Source organism: Gambusia affinis, linkage group LG19 (genome assembly GCF_019740435.1).
Source record: "Gambusia affinis linkage group LG19, SWU_Gaff_1.0, whole genome shotgun sequence".
Classification (NCBI taxonomy): Eukaryota; Metazoa; Chordata; class Actinopteri; order Cyprinodontiformes; family Poeciliidae; genus Gambusia; species Gambusia affinis.
This window is the reverse complement of record NC_057886.1, coordinates 12,548,474-12,569,549: the sequence shown is the minus strand read 5'-3', so window position 1 is coordinate 12,569,549 and position 21,076 is coordinate 12,548,474. Positions and strand designations below refer to the sequence as shown.

The 21,076-nt window shown below is 37.9% G+C and overlaps 1 protein-coding gene across 2 annotated transcripts in view; it reads left to right on the top strand.

Annotated features, from left to right (window-relative positions):
• gpr139 (G protein-coupled receptor 139) overlaps positions 1-21,076 on the top strand; it is a 44,127-nt gene that overhangs the window by 8,307 nt on the left and 14,744 nt on the right. The window contains exon 1 of one of the 2 annotated variants that reach the window (XM_044099801.1): positions 19,115-19,578. The exons of the other annotated variant lie outside the window; for it this stretch is intronic. Within the exon in view, the coding sequence (XP_043955736.1) occupies positions 19,464-19,578 (115 nt within the window). The 5' untranslated portion in view covers positions 19,115-19,463. Of the gene's footprint in view, positions 1-19,114; positions 19,579-21,076 lie in introns of those variants that run through there. 2 annotated transcript variants of the gene reach the window in all.

Below are 21,076 nucleotides of genomic sequence, written 5' to 3'. Positions count from 1 at the left end.
TACCAATAAGAAATAGGGATTATACGTATATGAACAGATTTACATAATCAAACAATCAAAACTAAACATTTTTACAATCAAAACTAAACATTTTTACAATGAATTACTTAATGTTTAAAATATATATATGTATTATATATATACAGCTAAATTCTTAAACACTACTGTTTAAGATTTTTCTCATTTTCATGAGGAAAATCTGTTTTGAAGACATTAAAATGTCAGCCTCTCTGATTTCAATTTAGAGTACACAATGACATCTACATGCTAACAAAAAAGAAAAACAGAAATCTCTTCATACAGAAAAGTAATACAGTTTAAAGACAAAACATTGTCCATTGCTGCAATAACCCCCAGCAGTGTGCTCTCTCTCTCTCTCGAGATTCAGTGTGTACATCTGATCCTGATCAGCTAAAACTGGGTGTAATCAGTTGTGATCAATAGGAGAACCGTATAGCTACAAACAAATGCACAGCAGCCTGGAAACAGCAAAAAGCAAATTAAGGCTCTTCACAAATCAGATCAGGAGGGAAATTCTAAGTCAACAAAATGATCATATAGAAGCTGTTTAGAACCTGTTTTAGAGGCAGCTAACTTCTGGTATCAGGAAATCAAATCTATAGTTTTGATAAGAATAGTAGGTTATTTTTAATTTTGTTTTTCTCCTAAAGAATTATCATCCAAGGATGCTTGAGAGTTATTAAATATTTGATATCAGACTCTGAAACAATGATTAAACCCATCCAACAGTAAATGTTTCTGGAACTGGACCAGAAGGATGGAGCCAGAGTCCCTTTTTAGTGGTCATATTTTAATAAGACTGTTTGCAAGAACAATGCAATTTACATGCAGGGCCATGGGGGCTTTGGTCTTAGAAGCAACCGTGTTAAATGTCTCCATCTCCCCAGTCTAATAACAGAGAGATAATAGGAGCCTGCTCAGACCAGCTGGTCCCTGGTGCTGGACAGGGACAGGAGCTGAAGTGGCCAGAGGAGGGAGAACAACCAAACGTTGGTGTGTGGAGTAGACAAAGAGCATGTTTAAGAATGAAGAGCTGCAGCTGGATGCATAAGTGATTAACGTAGTAATTTCTCTGGTGAATCAAATCACCTCAACTATGGCTCAGTAGAGATTTGTGCAACAGATATCTATCCATGAACACATGTTGCACAGGCTGTAGTTCGCTTAGACTGTAGCTTTGCACCCGCATTCGGTAGTGTACATAGGTTGGCTTGCAGTGTGCAGTGGTGGAAACACCACCAATCATCTGATCCATCTCTTTCAGACTGTTTATTCAACATTACCCTCTCATATTGTCTCTCGCTCTTTCTCTCTTCCATTGCTGCTCCCATTTATTCCCTCTGCACTCATTATTTTTTGAGTGCCAGCTCTAAATTGCAGGGCAGCACTAAGGAAAGAGCACATCATTGCACATGTCTAGCCTGCTCTTCTTCAGTCCGGTTTTATAGGCACACAAAGCAAATACCCCAGGGGGGCATCACACACAATATCAATAGCTAATATCAACTTACAGATAAATTAACCAGGGTGAAAATGAAATACCTGGAGTTCCACCCACAACCATACTTAACCACCAGGCAGCTGTGATGTGAGCTAGTTCTGTATAAACCTACTGCAAGGCAAACAATTTTATTAGCATGTCACACACATCAGGCAAAAATTTGTGCAAATGGGTGATTTCCAGTCCTCATCATGCTAATGGTGAGTTCACACCAAGCACGTTACGCGCATCAAAAAGTTTGACGCATGTGCCCTTTGAATGCAGATTCTTGACAGTTTGCTCTACACCCATCGTTTCGCGTGACTGGTTTACATTCAAAGTCTATGTGGAGGCACGTCGAGGGCGCATCGGTCGTTTCCATTGGACACGTTGGACATTCTTGACGCGGCAAACGCTTCAATTCACACAGCGCTATACACTTGAAACGCGCCGCAATGGCCCTCGACGCGCCTCCACACAGACTTTGAATGTAAACCAGACTCCTGACGTTCAAAACGTGTTTGGTGTCAACGCACCATTAGACATTGTTTGAGGTGTTCCCCAGGACTAAGTATTGGGACCAAAATTGTTTATTGTATACATAAATGATATATGTAAGATGTCAGACATTCTTAATTTTGTTTTATTTGCAGATGACACACACATTGACAGAAATGTATATTGAAAGAAATGTTTTGATATTAATAAATTATCATCAAATTTATGTTATTTAGGAACCTAATTTCAGAGTCACTGAAATTAGGTTTTTTGGCTTATTGATTAATAATAAGTTCTGCTGGAGACCACATATTAAATATGAACAATCTAACATAGCTACAAGTATTGCTATTTTGTTGAAGCAAATCAACCATTTAAGAAAATGGTTGATTTTCTTAAATGGTATCCAAAAGTACAAGGATGAAGAGGGTTGAATAATTCAGACTGAAATTAAAACACTGTGGATTGCTTGGGCACGTATCTGTAGGTTGATGTGCGTGTGCGTGTGCGTGTGTGCGTGTGTGCGTGCGTGTGTGTGTGTGTGTGTGTGTGTCTGTGTTTATGCATATTTTATTTAGGTAGGTATATACATATGTTTACATATGTGTATGTGTTATTTATATCTGGTTCAGAAACTCTTTTGGATTTAGAAGGGATACAGGAAATGGGAAGATTATTCATATGATGAACTTCAGGATAGAAAAGGGGTATGATTAAATAAGTCAAACTTTGTTATACTCCTCTTCAGACTCACGACCACCAAACAGGTGGTGTATTTGCATGTATTTGAGTATGTACGGTTGGTGACAGTAGAACTTTCACATTTTTTAAGTAAAGATACTTAGAAAATATATCTAAGTATCTGCACTTAGGTAAATTTTATCTAGATATCAGATAAAATAGAATCGTTGATACTATTTTATCTAGCTACTTTTTATTATGTTTTGTTTTTCATTGTTGAAATATCTGTCTGAAATTTAAAAAATCCTCATCAATTCATCACCATCACATTTTCAAAAACAAGGTAATTCAAAATCTATGCATGTTTGGAAGAAAAATAAAACAACAAACAAGCTAAAAAACATTACATTGCAGAAGCAAAAAAAAATGGAACAGGGTGACAAGTTGAAAAAAACAAACAGCATTTTAGGATTTTTCAGCAGTTATAAGGTAAAGGCAACTCTAAATGTGGGTTTTTAACATTGATTGAAAGGAACTTCTTTCAACATTTTTCTGTTTTCTAGGGGCTTGTTCCAGATTAGTGGAGCACATCAACTCAATGGTGCTTATTCTTGTTTGGTTTTTGATTCAAGGGCTGCAGAGTGGACCAGAACCAGAAGACCTCAGTGGTCTGGATGGTCGATACAACAGCAGCAACAGGGGAGAGTGGGTTTGTTACGAAGGTGCATGACGGCATTTTCATCTCCAACTCCACAGCAAAAAGCAAACTGCAGGAGACCCCGATATGCTTTTGTCTGCTCAGGTGGGCCAAAAGGAGTTTCTCCAGGACCTTGATATGAAACATCTGGGCAGCTGTTCAATAGTCATTAATAACTGATGAGTGAGCTTTCTTGGGTACCAGAATCAAGCAGGATGTCTTCCATAACAATCAAACCTTCTTCTGGGTCAAGCTAAGGTTGAAGAGGTGTTGCAGAATCCCACAGAACTGCTCTGCAGAGTTTCAGGACTCCGGGGTTGAAACCCTCTGGACTTGTAGCCTTGTTCTGGTTCAGCTGTCTCTTCACCTGATGTCTAGATTCAGAAAAGTAGAAGGGAGAGACAAAGGGAGCAGTAGCATCTCCTGATTATGTCCAAGACAAACTTGTGGTAGATGGAGGCAGGAGAGAAGTAGGAGGATGAGCTTGTTTCTGAACTAAATCTGTTGGAAAATGTGTTCAGCTCATTTGCTGAACAGTCATCTATCTGATCCTCCTTTTGCTTGAAGCTTCTAATTTTGTTCTTTTGTGGTTTGCTCTCCAAGGTTAGGGTTTTCTGTACAATCTTGGCTTTGAGATGTTTCTAGTGCTCTTCAGTCACTCTCTGTCTTGCTCCCTGAAGGGTCTTTCTTACTTGTTTACAATTCCCTTAGCTCACATAGGGTTTGTCATTAGAGAAACATCTCACTGTTCTGGTGGGACTATAGACCTGTTGTCCTGACATTCCACATCACGAAGGTCTTGGAGAGACTCCTGTTGACTCACTCAGATAAGCAAACAGTCACATCAGTATTTCCCTCGAGCCTTGAGCTTATCCTGAAGTACTCTTTTCTCTTTTTCCAGTTTCTCAAGGAGATATTTGAGAGTTGATTGTCTTCTTAAAAGAGTTTCATTCTCTTGTTCTTTCTGCCTAAGACATTCCTCCAGGTTCTCCACCTTTTTCTGCCATGTCTTTCTCATCCTAAATTCGATCATTTCTTTGTTCACTTCTGTTTTAGTTTTCAGTCTATATTCAAATTCACTTTCTAATATTCTGATCCTCCCTTGCAGTTCCTCAATTGTTGGACCACTGGTAATTTGCTGCAGCTGCTTTTGAGTGACATTGGACAGTCTCCTTAATTGTAATGTGAGCCGACGGCTTTCTCGACGATACATTCCCTTTTCATCCTCAACAGCTTTCTGCCTGTTCTGAAAAAACTCGATTTCTTGAGTCAGGTCCTGCGTTTTCTTTCTCATGTTGGCTTCATTCTTTCTTAATTCTTTGACCGTCTGTTCAGCTGCCTGAAGTTTCTCTTTAAAATATTTTACCTGTATTTTCAACTCTTCCATCTCCTTTTCAGCTAGCTTCTGTACGAAATGCAATTCCCGTTTTTGTGAAGAGCTTTCTCTGGATTGTTTTGAGGAAATATCTTCATATGCCTGTCTAAGCTCCAATAATTCTTTATTAACAGTTTCAAACTCTATCTCCTTTTGGGCAAGTTTGTTTTGCAGTTCTGCTTTGTCGTTTAGACAGTCTGTGCGAAACACCATCTGGGCATTTAGTTTACTGTTAAGACTGCTGATTTCTTGCTGCATCTGCTCCATTTCTTCTTTGTAACGCGGGCCAGTATGCATTTCCACATTAAGTTTGTGCTGAAGTTCTACTAATTCCTTTTGATATTTGCTTATCAACTCATTTTGTTCATCCAAGGATCGATTAAATCTTTCGGTGGTTTTCTTTATCATGTCATCTTTTCTTTCTAGTTGAAGCTGAAGACTGTTCATGGTCTCTTTAGCTTTGCTTAGTGATGCTAGCTCTTGGGCCATGGCTTGTTCAGCTTGCAGCTGCTGTCTGCTAAAAGAGGAGAGCTCCAGACGCAGATCATTGATGACCATATCACTGGAAAGAATTTTATGCTCCGCCTTCTTTAGAGCATCCTCTTTCTCCTTTAATTTCTCTTCCAAATGTCTGCGTGTGGCTTGTGTGCCCAAAGTGCTGCTGAGACATTCCTTGATTTTACCCAAAGCATACATTACTTGATCAACCACAGGTAGTAGAGTTGTGTCTTTTAAGGGTATTTTATCTCCCTCAAAAGCTGCAACACAGTTCAGAAGTTCTTTGTGAATCTTATGATATTTCTGTTGATTTTGTTTCAACTCCTCTTGCAGCTTACCCTCTGCAAGCTGGCACGCCTGTTGAAGAACCACTTCGTTCTCTTCCAGTGAGTGAATTGCTTGCTCTTTCTTTTTCACAAGATTTCTCAGGAATGTGATTTCTTCTTTCTGCACATCCATAACCTTATTATTATCCATCTCTCTTTTCCTCATTTCTTGTAGGTAAACCTCTTGTCTCTCTGTATTCGCGTCTTGAGAAGCCATCTTGTCTTTCAATTTGGCTGTAGCCTTCTCGAGTTCCGCATTTTTAAATTTTAGCTCCTTTACCTTTTCTTCTGCTCTCATTCGTCCATCTTCTGCCTGTTTTCTCTCCTCTTGGGCTACATCACTGTCTTGTTTAAGCTTTAGTATTTTCTCATTGTAACTGGAACACTTCCCCTGAAGTTCAAAAACCCTCATGCGTAGCTCAGCCTCAGACTTTTCCAATTCTGCAATTCTACTAGAGTTTGCTTCATTAACCCATCTGTGGTTTCTGTTTGCCAATTCACTTCTTAGTTGTTGCTCCACTCTTTTATCATCCAAATGTATTTTTGTTAACTCCTTAACCTGAGATTCCAGTGCTGCATTTCGCTCTGTGAAAGTGCTGAGAGAGGTTAGACCCATTTTAGACCCACCCGCTGCTCTCTGGCTCTCATTGTTTTTCTCCATCTCTAAAGTAGAGACTTGTTTTGGTGCAAATGACAGCCCCGTACTACCTGATCCTATGTTTGCCCTACTAACAGCCTTTTCTCTTTGAACTGGACTAAAATTGTCCCATATTTTCTGAAATCTGTCCAGCTTCCTCTTCACAAGCTCCATTTCTTTGCTTAAGTTAGAAATCTCACTATGAAGAAAATGGCTGGGTCGGGATTCTTCATCTGTGTCTGTAAATGAATACAGAGCAGATTGCCATTGAACATTTTTGTCCAGTGCCAATTGTGACTCTGCAGGATTGTGTCTCTCCAAATGTTTAGTTTTATGTCTTGCCACTAAGTTATGTCTAGGCTGTTCAGTCTTGTCGTCTTCCTCTTTATGTTTCAGTCGTCTATGGCCATGTGGGAGGTAGAACTCCTTTATCCCGTCTTTCTGCATGTTCTTTACATCCACATTTTCCTCCATGAGGTCTTTTACTCTCATCTCAAGATGGTTAAATGCCGTGGTAAATGCTTCCTTGTCACAAGCTTTCACTTTCATTTTATTTTTCCACTTCTCCAAGTCTTTAAAGGCTGAAGTTAGACCATTTGTACCAGCGAAATAGTTTCTCAAAATATCTGAAACCTTCCGGACTTCTTTGTGTTTTTCCTTGAGCATATCTTTAGCTTGATACAGGGCCTGTTCTGCGTTGTTTGCCCTCTCTTCTGCAACTTCTAGCTGAGACTCAAGGAAGTGAACGATTTTGCCTTTCTTTCCTTTTGTTTCCCGCTGTTCAAAGGCTTGCACATTTTTCTCAATTCGCCTAGTGTAGTCATCCAGTTTCTCACAAAGGACATCGATTGTTTTATCCCGGTCTTCGATGGCCTGCTGCAAGACACCAACAGAGCTGTTCTTCAAGTTAATTTTTGTTAATAGTAGATGGTGTTTCAGTTCAAAGATTATTCTCTGTTGCTCCAAAATCACGTGTTCCTTCTCCTGGAGCGTTTTCTTACATTCGTGGACTCTTTCACTGGCATCAGCTGCAATTTCATCAAACTTTTCAGTCATTGAGTAAATATCTTTTTTCAAGTTTCTGAATTTATCTTCTGCTGCTTCCTTCTCTGTCCTTACCCAATCCAAAGTTTGATCAGACTCTAGGATCTGGCCCTTTACGTAATTTAACTTTAGTATTATCCTTTCTCTTTCCATTTCTGAATCCTGAAGAAGGTTTGTCAGCCGTACTTTGTCATTTTGTAGTTCTTCATTTTTACTTTGAGTTTCCTGAAGTTTATCTAAGCATTCCTCGAGCTCTTTCTTGTTGCTCCTGAGCAAACTTCCACTCTTAGCATTTAGGTCGTCACCATAGGCTCTGAAGCTGTCTTTGAGATCCAAATTAGCCATCTTAAGTCTTTTAATTTCTCTTTGCAGCTTCTTGACCTCTTCCTCTGTTTCAAAAATTGTTTCTTCATATTGTCTGACCTCCTTTTTCAGCATACTAATCTTAGTGTCTGCTTCCTGCAGCTCATTGGCCAACTGCTTTCTTTTGCTTTTCTCTCTGTCAATTTCCTCTATTGACTTGGTTAATTCTGACTGTCCACTTTCTAGCTTATCTTTGAGCTCGTCAGTCTCTAAATCAACATGTTTGATCCTCTCTGCTGCAGAATACCTTTGAAGTCGTTGCTCCAGCATCTCCACTTTTGCAAGAAGTTTGACTTCAGTTTTAACTTGCTCTTCACCAAGTTTCTCAAGAAGGCTTTGTATTTCACCAACTTCATAATTCTTTATCCTTAACAGAGCCTGAAATACTTTGAAAATATGTATGATTTTGTTTGGAGCTTTATCTTCAACCTCCCATGTTTTGGTGGAAATAAACATGTCCACAATCATGTCAACTTTGTCTTTTTTCAAGTTGCGAAGAGCTGCTGGATCAAGGGACAAAACTTTGTCCCAATCAAAAGTAGTTTCCATGCTAACAAGTCTTGTCGATGCAAAGATTTATTTGTACAATAAACTGCAACTGAGCAGATATGTTACTGAATGCGATCAATCAGTCGGGATATATGAACTTAGATATAGAGAAACACAGCAAATTTACTCACCAGTTTTAGGGGCAATGTATCTCAAAGGACTGTCACTTTTGTAAACAAAAGAAGAAAAAAAAGATAGAAACTTTCTGTTTTCTTGTTGAACTTGCTGTCCCAGTTGTTTTACCAGAACTTGTCTTTGTCAAATCAGGTTTCCAGAATGCTTTTCCCTTAACTATATAACTCACTTTTAAAGTTGGTGAGCTTTGAAACTACTCCAAAACAAGTAAATATGACTAATGTTTTATGTCGACTTGAAAAATCGGTCTGAATTTCAATTTTTTAAAAGGTTTTGTTTAAAACATTCCATGATGTCAGTGATGATGTCGTCAGTGGCCTTTGATGTTGCATATTGACTAATAGGTTCTGCCTCTGAATTCCATCAAATGTAATTGTTTCCCCTGACCAGTGTCCAAAGCTTTTCAGGAAGGGGTGAGAGTCACATAACAAAAAAAAGAAAAAGAAAAAAAAAAAAAACAGCAAATGTAGCCAACTTCATCAAGCCTAACTAAGAGACAAAGTAAAATGGGCCAAGCAAAATAAAATAAAATAAAAAATTTAAAATGATAGTATGACCATAATTACTTAAATTTGGGATTTTCATGAGCTGGGTTTGGAGTACAATTTTGTAATTACTCTAAGATGGCCGGCTAGCTCTCCCTCACTTTGAAAACTATTGCTTTAGAGAATTCAGTTTTTCAACTGAATGCTCTGCAGGCAAATCAGTTGAATCCAAACAAGCAAACAAACAAATAAAAACTAACAATGGATTAAAAAATGTAAAAGTCAAACTCCAGCTAGATATATTAGTGAATGTTTATTGGAGAAAACGTCCATGTTTAGATGAAACAGCATCATTGTTTACACGGTAGTTGTCATGCCATGGAACTACGACAGTGTGAATTTAACATATCAAATTCAACTCTGTTCAGTGTCTCGATCTCCGATAAACCAAGAGCTCATCAGATGTGTTAGAGTGAAGAGGTTAAACGGAGAACGCAGCACAATTCAAAACTAGTATTTTGTGTCTGCTACTTGGAAATGCAAAGATGAAGCTCAAGTTGGCTTCCAATTAGAGAAGTGGCTAAAAATAGCTAAACAAAATGGCAGACTGTATCTAGCTACAATAACTGAAGAATTGAAATGTGTAAATATTTTTGTATGTCTTCAGTTTTTGTAGTTTTATCTGTTAAATAAAGCAGTCAGCGATTTTAGTTGAAAGAATCCAAACATTTTAAATTTATAAAATTCCTCTCTTTTTTAAAAAAAAAAAGGCAAACAGATGATAATGATAAAAATCTCACTCCCAAGGCAGGGCTGCAAGTTTTCTGAACAAGATAAATTTATGTTGCCACCTGTACGCCTCACCTTTAGGCAGGAGGCTGCTTACTAATTAATACTTTCTGTTTATTATGTAATGTTTGACATGCACCCTGTGCATATATGCCGCATGTCTTCCCCCTCTCTCATTGCCGTGTTTCCTGTTGAACTACTTTCAGATAACAACAGATAACAAAACCTTTAAAAAAATGAAGACATTGGGATCAGACCTATTCTGCCTACCAGCCTGATAAAACTTGTAGAGCTGAATTAACTTTTTACAGTTCTTCCAATTTGACCTCAAATTTGGACTTGTGAAATTTAAATTTTATCCTCTCTTTTTAGAAGTGTTTTTTTTTTTTTTTATGGAAACGTATTAAACCTTAGTTGTGAAATCTCTGCAGGTTCACTGTCCTGCTGCCATGGTTTCCTAGCTTTAGTTTTTACCTTCAGACAGGACTTTGCATTTTCTTTTGTGCAGAATATTTCTGTTGTCTGAGTTTTGTTTTTTCTTAATTTTGTAATGTCCACTTTCTGCTTTTGTTCCTCACAAATGATTTTTTCTATTATTATTTTTAAACACATTTTTCTACAATACTATAAAAAGTATCCCCCCTTCACAGATTTAAAATTTTTTCACAGATTTAACATTTTTGTCATGCTTAAATGTTTCAAATTACCAAAAAGAATTTAATGAATTACTGACAAACCGAGTAACTACAAAAAATTACTTTTTATTTGATTATTATTATTAAGGTTAAAAGCTAACATAAACTACTAAGCCATATGTGAAAATACAATTTCTCCCTAAACTGAATAATACCTCAGATTATTTGGAGCAAACCCAGTTACTGTCAGCTAATATTTTACTATTTTGCATGAGTCGTTTACATCATGTTGGGGAATTTTGCTACATCACATTGGGGCCTGGTTGACTTCAAACCACAGAATCTCAATTGAATTGAAGATTGGACTTTAACTAGGTCACTTTTTTCCTGAATTAACAAAGTAATCCCAGATATTCAGACTATGACCACCACTAAATTTGACTACTATATGATTTTCTTTCTCTAGAAAGAAAAAAGAAACATATTTCTTGTCTTAAAAGTTGATGAATTTAAAACTGTAGGTGGTATTTATCCAGTTTTCTTTGTCAGACATTAAAATCGATTTGAACACATTTCAGTGTATGCAAAAATGAAATCATAAATACTTTTTCAAAGTACTGTGGTTTCATCAGCTTTATCCTTTTAATGCATTGTTTGCATTTTATACATTTTTAAAGTCTGTTTTAGCTCTTTTGCTACCTGACATGTCTTTTCCACTATGACATGCTGGTGGCCATCTCAATGGGTTTTTATCTGGTTAAATATAGGTTAAAAAAAGACACCTGCTTGGAGGTTCTATGTGTTCCCAGTGCTTAGTTGTAATACCTGCTATTTTCTATCTCTACCTTATCACCACCTTCCGGCTTGCAGTTCAGCCCCACCATCTGGTTTGATTTTTACAATGGAGTTCTGTTGTTCGTTAACAACATTAGCTCCACAATAGTCACCAAATTGTTCTCAATTTCCTCTATATAGTACCTCACCTGCTTCATCAGCATCTTAATTTTATTGGCTCATGCTCTTTGACGGTAGTAATGTGATTTTTTTTTTTATCCAAGTCCAGCTGAGCTAAACTCAGACGTAGCCTGAGGTTTTGAGTCATCTGCTGGTAAGAACTCATTTTCAATTTTCTTTTCTCAGTTTGAGTTTTTTTGTTGCTATCATAATTGGGTCAGTGAGTTTGATTTTTTTATTTTTTTTTTGTAAACTTGAGGATTAAACCTTTTCTGTTCTTTCATCATCTGGCCCATGACCCTAATGAAGGCCACAAGCTGAAACACATTCTTCAGCGATAGGATTTGGTTATGTTTCATGTATTTTATTGCACATATAGCGACTTCATTAACCAAACGTACAAGACTAGCTTAAAGCTTTTAGCTTTGAAATGGACAACATTTACGTCACTCACTGGGAAAAAGATTTATCACATTCTCCTCTTGAGACCTAATAAGGAAGTAAAACAGTGTTTGTTTGTTTTGTGTTTTTTGTCAACACTGACACAATATTTTACAATTTAGCAGTTTTTATTTTGCGATATATGATTAATTTTGTGCCTGACTATAGTCCAGATTAAAATTAGATTGAAATTCTAAAAAAACACATTCTGTCTTCTTATAACTTCTTCTTTAATTAGTGTAATTTATGAAGTTACGGCTTACAAGAGTCTGCCTTTATGTATCAAGACACAAGAGCAGATTTTGTTGAAAGATCTTTGGTACTATAATGTAACTCTAGAGAGCTTGGGTTAGTAGAATGATGATATTAAGGGAGAAAAATATTGTATTCAAATCTAATTCACTGCAGAATTATTGAACGCCATAGGAAAGAGAATTTGACCTCTTTTTCCTACCCAATGAAAGGAAAAGGTCATTTTTTACAGGGTGATCCTCTAAACACTGTAGCGTGAGCTCAAGCTGTTGCACTTGAAGGCACAATGCTAGGAGAAACCACTTAATGCAGGTTATTATATTACGGTCTGCATGTACATGTACTGCAATAACCTGCCTTCTGGAAGCTATGTCATTAATCATGTTTCTCTTTTTATTCTCCCACAACGTGGAAATTGCTGAGAGAGTTCCATTTTCTTCAGTCTTGACATTCACAAAATTAGTTTTGTTTACAGAATAAGATAGGTAGAAAAAAAATCTATTACAGTAAAAGAAATGTCCACTATTGATACTGTGTCTTGTATTCCTGCATCCATACTGGTAAAGAACAACATATACATGATATCTTTTAAAGCCTGCAGACTGATTTTTAAGTGAAGATTTGAGGGAAGTAAAGTGAAACAGTAGAGTCCTACTGATCTAGATAGCTTCTAATAATTAATAGCTGAGGATTTCTGTTTTGCTACCATAGATCAAGCAATTAAGTTTTGACTGCTTTAATGACATCTGTGTTAACTGTTCTGCAAAAGAGAGAGCAAAATGTGTCAAACCAGTGAGAAAGGGTTAACATGTTTCCAAGAGGTGAGTGCATCTCAGTTCCTGTAAGCAGGTCAAAGCAATCAAGAAAAATTGTATTGTTGGTACATGTGATTTACAGCATAGATGTCTCAGTCCAGATTATTTTGTACCAATCTGGGGTTAGGTATTTGTTTACAGCAAGTCCCAGTTTGATACCAAGTTAATAAAATCAGTTTCATGTATATACTTGAAACCCAGAAGCTCTATATTCAGAGCAAATAATTTTTCTTCTTGTTTTTCCTGAACAGCAACAGGTTTTAATTTAACCCAAGTAGAGTTTCTGCCATACAGTTTTAACATGCAAAACACACACAGGTAATGTTCTGAAAATAATTTAAAAAAAAAGAAGTAAAATAGATCCCCTAGCATTTAAAAAAATAAAAACAAAACATCAATAACTGATCAATTTAGTGTCTCCTATATTTATTATAGTTCTGTAAGAAATTAGATAACATTGATGATTTACCTGTCATCATGACATCCTTGATTTTCTTTACTGGTTGTGTGACCAACTATGTGCTGTGGACATACAAATTTGACTGCATGTTTAGAAAAATAAGCATCAGAACAAATCTTAATAAGAGCCCGATCTCTTCTTTCTCTTTTCCTAATTAGAAATCCCAGAGTTTAGTTACAATACATGTGACATTCAGTAAAGCTGCTTATTTATTCTTTTCTTTTCCACTGCTGTTTTTTTCCCAGGCATTTTATTGAGCTTTTGAAAACAACAAATGCATTTAGTTTAATTTCCCTGCCTGATATTTGGCAGCTGCAGAACAAACACCAGGCTATTTCCATTGAACTCATCCAGGTGGATGTTAAACTCTCCTTCCACCAGGAAATATTGTGCTCTTCCTCCTCCATCTCATTTACTCCAGCTGCAGTGAACTGTGTGGTAAGCAGGTGGTCAAGTCTCACCTGTGAATGGCAGAAAAAAAAATAGTTTCCCTAATATTTGAAAATATGCATAATAAATCTTGATAGAAACCTTTTTTCTGTTAATTTCTCCCCTTACATGCATTTTTTGTAGATTAGTGTTATTTGCTGTGTCCTTCTTCGTACATGGCAACCAAAGGGAAGCTTTCAGCCTGGAAATGCTCTAAAAAAATGGGTATGCACATCCCTTCAAGGGTCTTTTACAGTTGAAGAATCACTTTTTATTCTCTTCCACATTTCCCCGTAATCAATTCACGTCATCTGGCCATATTTTATTTAACACATAATTGCGGTGCTCTCCATCCGACGTCCCCTGCAGCTCATTTGTTCCCATGAAGGAAGAAAGAATTAGGAGCATGTGCCTCCTCTCTCCTTCACTCACTACGTCCCATGTCTGAAGCACATGGCAGAAACAGGCCATCCATTATTGGACAGGTTCTGTAATCAATTCTTCATTTCACACAGCGGCAGGCTCATAAAGCATCAAGATGTCATGAAATAACCACCACAAATGTAAAGATGAACATTTCTCCTTTTTTGGACATGCTTTTCACTAGTGTGAAACATTTCCTTCTATAAAGCAAGCTTTTTACTCCACTTTCCCTGTGCAAAACATTTTGAATGCATCGGCCATCGAGTCCTTATCACAGCCCCATCCCAACTTTTATTATATACAGAGGAGAAAATTAAAATCTGGCTCTGTTTCTCTAGACTCGGGGGAGAAGCAGTGTAGACCCTGATTGTGCTGAAGAGGCTCATATAGAGAGCAGAGACTCAGCTGACAGCGCTCTAAATGGACATGTTTGACTGTGCACATTGCCAAGGCTGCTTTAAGAGCTAGTCTGTGCACAAGTAGCAAATCCTGAAAGCCTAAGGTTGTCTGGACTGTAAATCATTATGTAATAAGAAATGAGTGCAAAATGAAATTAGTTATGTGGCATATAAATTAGTTATGTGGTATGGATGCGGGAGGTGAAAATAATACGGAAATGTTGGAAATCATTTCATCTAACTTTAATTCAACAATTTATGAATACTCCTTTTTCATCTGATATGTATTTTAGTACACTAAAACTATAACCTTTCTGTGAAAGGCAAACTGAGAGGGTTTCATTTGGTTGAAAGTGTCACAGATTCAAGCTGTATTATTTTCAACCATAAGGTTTTTATGCCACATTATCTAAAATTAATTTGACATGTTACTCACTGAAAACAGAAAACAGCATGTTTATAATGATTAATGTTTGAAATTAATGTTGGGGTACCTCAGAGTTCCACACTGGGTCCACTGTGTTTAGGCTTGTAGTTAGCTTAATGGAGTTAACTATTTACATGCTAAAAACAAGTGGCAGATTGAAAACTCAAACAGGAAGGACACATTTGTTTAATTTTTAATTTTAGATGGCTTTGCACAACATATTTAAAATTACCAAGGTTTATCAATCACCAACACACTGCCAGTTGACACATTATGAAGTCTTAAGGAATTGAATATAGCTTAGGAAATATGTCAACATCACTGCTGTTTTCCCTGGCAACTTCCTGGTTCACATTTCCTGCAGTTTCTGAAACATCAAAAGTCACCGGTTGTGACAGAAATGTTTTCTACAGGACCGTGGACGTCAAAAGATTTCAGGCATGACAGTTAAGCGACAGGTGGAGATGCTGCTTATCATCCTTTTGTCATATGTCCCATAAAATTGCCCCATAAATAACACTGAAACTCCACAAATCTGAACTGCTTCTTAACACAATGAGTAATACAGACAGTGTTTAACTGTTAATACTCATCCCATATTATGAAATTGGGTACTGCTGCTTAGTTAAGTCAGAATGCATAAAAAAGCTGTAATGTTGTGTAGTAATAAGAGCCCAAAAGCAAAAGAAAGTAAGCAACTGGCTGCAAAGAAAACAGAGTGCTTGATTTCAGGGAAATAAATAATCATACAAAAGTCCAAACAGAGGCAGCAGGGGGGAAATAACACATGACAACACAGGAAGCACAAATGGGACTGACAAATGGCAAACTAGGAATGAATATAGAGAAGAAGAAAAAGAAGATATGGCAGGCACAGAATGACCAGGGAGGAATAATGAACAGGGACACTGATAGCTGGGACAAGCGGGTTTTAGAGGGTGAATGGCAATAATTGGACCAAGAAAGAATAGATTATTAAACCAAAATAGCAGCTACGACACAAATCATCAGGACCCAATGCAAAACATGGAGAACTGAACGTACACAACAAAACCACACAATGATGGTTATTTATTGTATATTTAATTGAATCTGGCCAATTTTATATTTATTGTGTGCTACCTAACTGGCTTATTATTATTTTACACATTCAGATTTATATTTAAGATTTCAGAAATCTTCCTTCAATTTATCTTTCAGCTGCGTTCAGGTTCTCCTGCAGTTTTCCGTCATCTCACCCCTCTGCCTGTGCTCTGCTTCTACTTTCCTCTGATTAGCTCCACTGGTTGCCTTTATTACTTCTGCCTGTCTCACTATTTAAACTTTCTGGTTTACTTTTTTCCCAAATGGTTCCTTCTGTGACAATTTCTGAAATTTGTTGTCGTTTTCTCATTTTTGTCTTGAAGTGGTTCGACATTAACCAGTAAGTTATTCATTTATTATTCACTAAACATTTCACCAGGAACTTCTCAAATTCTTGTCCAATTTTCCATACACGACAGCAAATCAATTTCTTAAAAATCATACAATTTGATTTAATGGATGTAAAAATGTATATATATTCTGTCTCTCGCAGTTGAAGTGTACACAATGAAAACTACAGACCACTTCAATATTTGGGAGCGAGGAAACATGAAAAATTGAGAGTTTGTTAAATACTTATTTCTCCCATTGTTTCAAATAACTCACCATTGAGATGCCATGTCCAAACCTTTAAATAAAAGCTAAAATAAAACTGTTTTTTGCTGCACTTGCTTCCCCTTATAGAAACTATATTTTGCAGAAAGCTCAGTGTTGCTCACTTTTTCAAGTTGCAAACCCAGTGGCCTATTCTAAAGATTGGTTCAAATAAACTGTGTATGACCCCAAAATGAAATCTTTTTCACTTGTCTGCACAACGACATGATTGAAACTGGTGTTGGCTGAAAAAGGGAATAAGTGGGGCAAGAAAAACACATTTTATTTCACAGTGGCACATCAACGGCAGCATAACAGTCCTGAGACCATTATGTACTGATTCTTACTGCAGCAGTCAAATGTGACTATTGCTCTTCAGGACAAGTAAATTGTCTGCCTGTGAAACAGATTGCCTTCAGCAACACAAACTGCTGTAATTGCTGTGGGAGGTTGTATTAGACCTGTGACCATGAGAACAAAAAGCCCCTTTGGATTTTGACCTTTACTGTCCCCACTGTTTCTTTTTGATTTGACACAGAAATGTGTTACATTACATTACATGGCCATACAGTAGCCTAAGCAGTAGGGAAGAGTCTGTTCAAATCTCAACGAGAATAGCTGTTGAAGCACCAATGGTGAAAAAAGTAATTTTCTAATCTGTAAAATCCCTTCATTTAATTAACTGTTTTAATGAAGTGTAGTTCAGTTTCAGAATTAGCATTTTCATGGTGCCAATTTCAAGAACGTGCTCTGCTGCTTTCTCTCATTAGACGGTAAGTAAAGACACCAAATGTTAAATTATTCACGTCATGCAATTTTTAAGTGCTGATTGTTAGTGCTATTTACATGCACTTTTTTTTAAAACAAACCTTTTGAACTTTTTCATATTTTCCTCATGATACTATCACAAGCTGTCTGGGATTTTAGGTGATAGATAATTTGCATGTTTTTGGAAACGGAAAAAACTAAAAATGTTCAACATTTTTTATTTATACATATTTATATAGTGTCGCAGGTGTGGTCAATTTTTGTTCAAATAAATAAATAAATAAAAAACCTTTGGGCTATGTCTGCACCATTTTTGTATATCTGGAGACCAAAATTCTTACCCACTTAAGTAGCTTATGATTTTTTTAGATGATCATGCAATAGATTCTTATTTGGATTTGACTGCACCGTTCTAACCCATCTTTAACATGGTTTCTTCAAGTATAGACCAGTATTTAGCACCATTCATCTTCCAGTTCTCTTTGACTAGCTCCCCTGTCTGCTAAAGAAAGATGGCATCTATTCAGGATGCCATTTTAATTTTTCACCACTTGCTGCATTTTACCTGTTGTGTCAGTCTCCAAATGGGACTTCTCATGGCCTTCATTCAACTATTATTTCTTTTTTTTTTCGCCAGTCTTTCATGAATGCAGATAACACATTGCTTGTTGAGAAGGTGAAAGCTTGGGATTTTACAGCTTTGAACTTCTCCTCTACTTCCTCTCTGACCTGTCGTCTGTGTTCCTCAGTCTTCATGATGCAGTTTGTTCACGAATGTTCTTTTACAAACCCCCAAGGCCTTCCCAGAACAGCTGGATTTAAACTGAAATGAAATGACACACAACTGGACTCTGAAAGCAACCGGTCATGCTACAATTTTACTAAGATGTATCAGAAAAATGGCCCCTGAGTAGCTTTTTAAGCAATATTTGCGGATCTTATTTGTAAAAAAAAAATACACAGCCAGTTTATAATTTTTCTTCTGCTATGAGGTCTTTCACTATTTACTGTTGGCAATCATATAAAATCCCAATAAAATGCTTTTGTGGCTGCACGGGAACAGAAAATGAAATTTCTATGGGTTGTGAATAGTCTTGGAAGCCACTGCATAAAAATTCCTCTCCTGCTGTTTTGGGTATTATTTTTTTCATTTTTATTTTTTCCAGATAGACATTTTAATTATTTTATCTGAAGCAAAGGAATAAACAGCGCTGCCTGCTATTTCTCTCCTTTGTGTGAAATTCCCCAATGATTCTGGCTAAGTAAAATTCATGAAGATATTGATGGCAGTGCGCTGTGGTTGAGTTGGAGAGTAAGAACACACACTGCCTGTCGCTGCTACAGAGTCCAAAAAGAAAAAGAAAAATACCCACAGATTTAATGTTTTTTTAAATGTTTAATTTTTATGGTCAGCTCATGGTTCAGCCTGTTCATATTGCATGGCAGCCTCCTCCCTGATCACATGTATGTTTTCTGCATGTTTATGTTAAAGAAAGAGGCGTCTGCACATGTGTGAAGGAAGCTGTGATGTTTCTGAATCGTTAAAAAGTGCAGAATTTCACCCACCAATAAAGAGATTGACTGACAGACAACCAACAGCTCTGTCCTCTTCCACAGTCAACTTAACCCTCCTTTTATCTCCTTTCATCCATCACATCTGTCTTCCTGTCAGTTTTATTATCTCTCTGTCTCTCTCCTCCAACACCTCCACCTCCTACCTGCAACCTTCTCTCTTTCTCTCCCTGTCTGCCCTTTTCATCCCTCATTCACTCCCTCCCTCCCTCCCTCCTCGTCTCTCGTCCTCCTCCTCCTGCTGTGCTGTCTCCTGTCGCTCCCATTCCCCCTCCAGCTCTCACACTCATGCAGCATCCTTCCCTCACCTCTTCTACCTTTCTCACTCACCTCCTCGAGCCTCCGTCTGCCCGCCGCCCTCCTCTCCATCACCTACTAACACACATCATTTCTCGCCTCTTCCTCGAGTCTCGTCTCTGCCTCCTCCTCCTACTCCTCCTCCTCCTCCTCCTCCATCTCCCGCCGGTTTTCCCTCCTTCTTACAACACTCTGCACCCACTATTCACACACTCATGCTCATTGGCACCCAAGGACAGAACAGCTTCTCGTCTGAACCGGCGATGGTTTGATCCTTTTGGCTAGACTTCTTGACACTGAGCTCAGCTGAGGAAGAGGACAAGGACAGAAAGAAGGCATGGAGCACAGCCACATCTTCCCTGTGTCCCACCACAATGGAAGCACCGGGGGATGCCCTCTCGGACCTCTGCCCGTTATCTATTACAGCGTCCTGCTCTGTCTCGGCCTGCCTGGTAAGAAAGTCTGCGATGCTGCCTGCATTGCTGCTCTCTCCCAGAGTTACGCTTTGCATTTCGATTTGTTGTACACTTGTTTGCAGGACTGAGTAAGACTGCTGTGCACCACTGCACACGCACGCTGTTGATTTGTCACTCTGACCTTGTTGCTGTCACGCATGCATATGCGTTATGTGTATTTGTTTCTACTTGTGCCTGTTGTTCTTTCTCCCCCTTGAGTCTTAAAACATCACAATAAGCTCAAAATTCCACCACTACTGTCTTCTTTTTTTTTTTTCTGAACGTCAGATGAGGTGTAAATAGGTACAAGTAGCTGCTTGAGAAGTTGTGAGTAATCTTACTGGCTTGACCTCCAGGACAGGTGTGTGCTGCATGGCTTTTTCTCCAGGGAGCCGATTTGATAACACATCTGTCCGCACTGTTGAATGATTAGTCCATTCACCATCGCTGTCAGACTCATTTACTGCCTCTGTCCCACTGCGTGATCCATGAGCAATGACCTGCTCTCACACGGGGAGGCAAAACGACATCTGTGCATGTGCGAAACAGAGAGACAGGAACACAGACGGAAAGAAAATAGAGGTCAGACTAAAGATTAAATTTGCTGATGTCTGAATGGAGGTCAGGGTTTAGATGTCAAAAGCCTTCCAATATACACATCCAGTCTTCTTAAAGACACCAAGACATTCAAAATTTATGATTAAACAAAACTTATTTCCTAGAGCGCTTACTCATATTTACTTCTCATGCTGCTAGGAGAAACTTATGCATGTTTTATTGGGAATGTATGCGATCAACAAACACAAAGTGAAAATGAAAACTTTGCATGTTTTTAAGTATTTGTGTGGTGGGAATTTCTATCAAGTTACATTTACTCTAGCATTAGATCTAATTCAGTGCAATCAACTGTGTGGATAGAATGGAAAGGTTATGGTGAAGCTAACCTCTCAAGACTAAGTTAACAACAGAAGAGGTCTGTGGTGACAGGAGGAGCTGCATGGATCTACAGCACAGCAGGGAGAATTTAACAACACAACAACCATTTATTGTGCACTCTACACATCTGGCTATTATCCAAGAGCAGCAGGAAGGAAAACGTTGTTGAAGGAAAACCGTGAGAAGCCAAGGAGGAAATGTGACCAAAGGTGCTCAAGTCATAAATAAAACTTTTTGACCTACATGCAAAACCCCATGTGTGCCAGAAAACTCACCCAACTAATCACCAGGCATAGACCACCCCCATATTTAAAACATGGTGGTGGGAGCATCTTGCTTTGGGGAGGCATTTCTTCAGCAAGGGCAGAGAGGCTGATTGGAGTTGATGGGAGGATGGCTGTAGCTGGAGGGAAATTACACATGCATGCCACAGTTATGAACCAATTATTACCAATAAACAGCTTTTATTGGTCTTGTGCACAAAACCCCAGTGAAATTTATTGCAGTTCTTCTTATAATATGAGAAAAGTCAAACATTTCGAGGAGTTTGATTACTTCT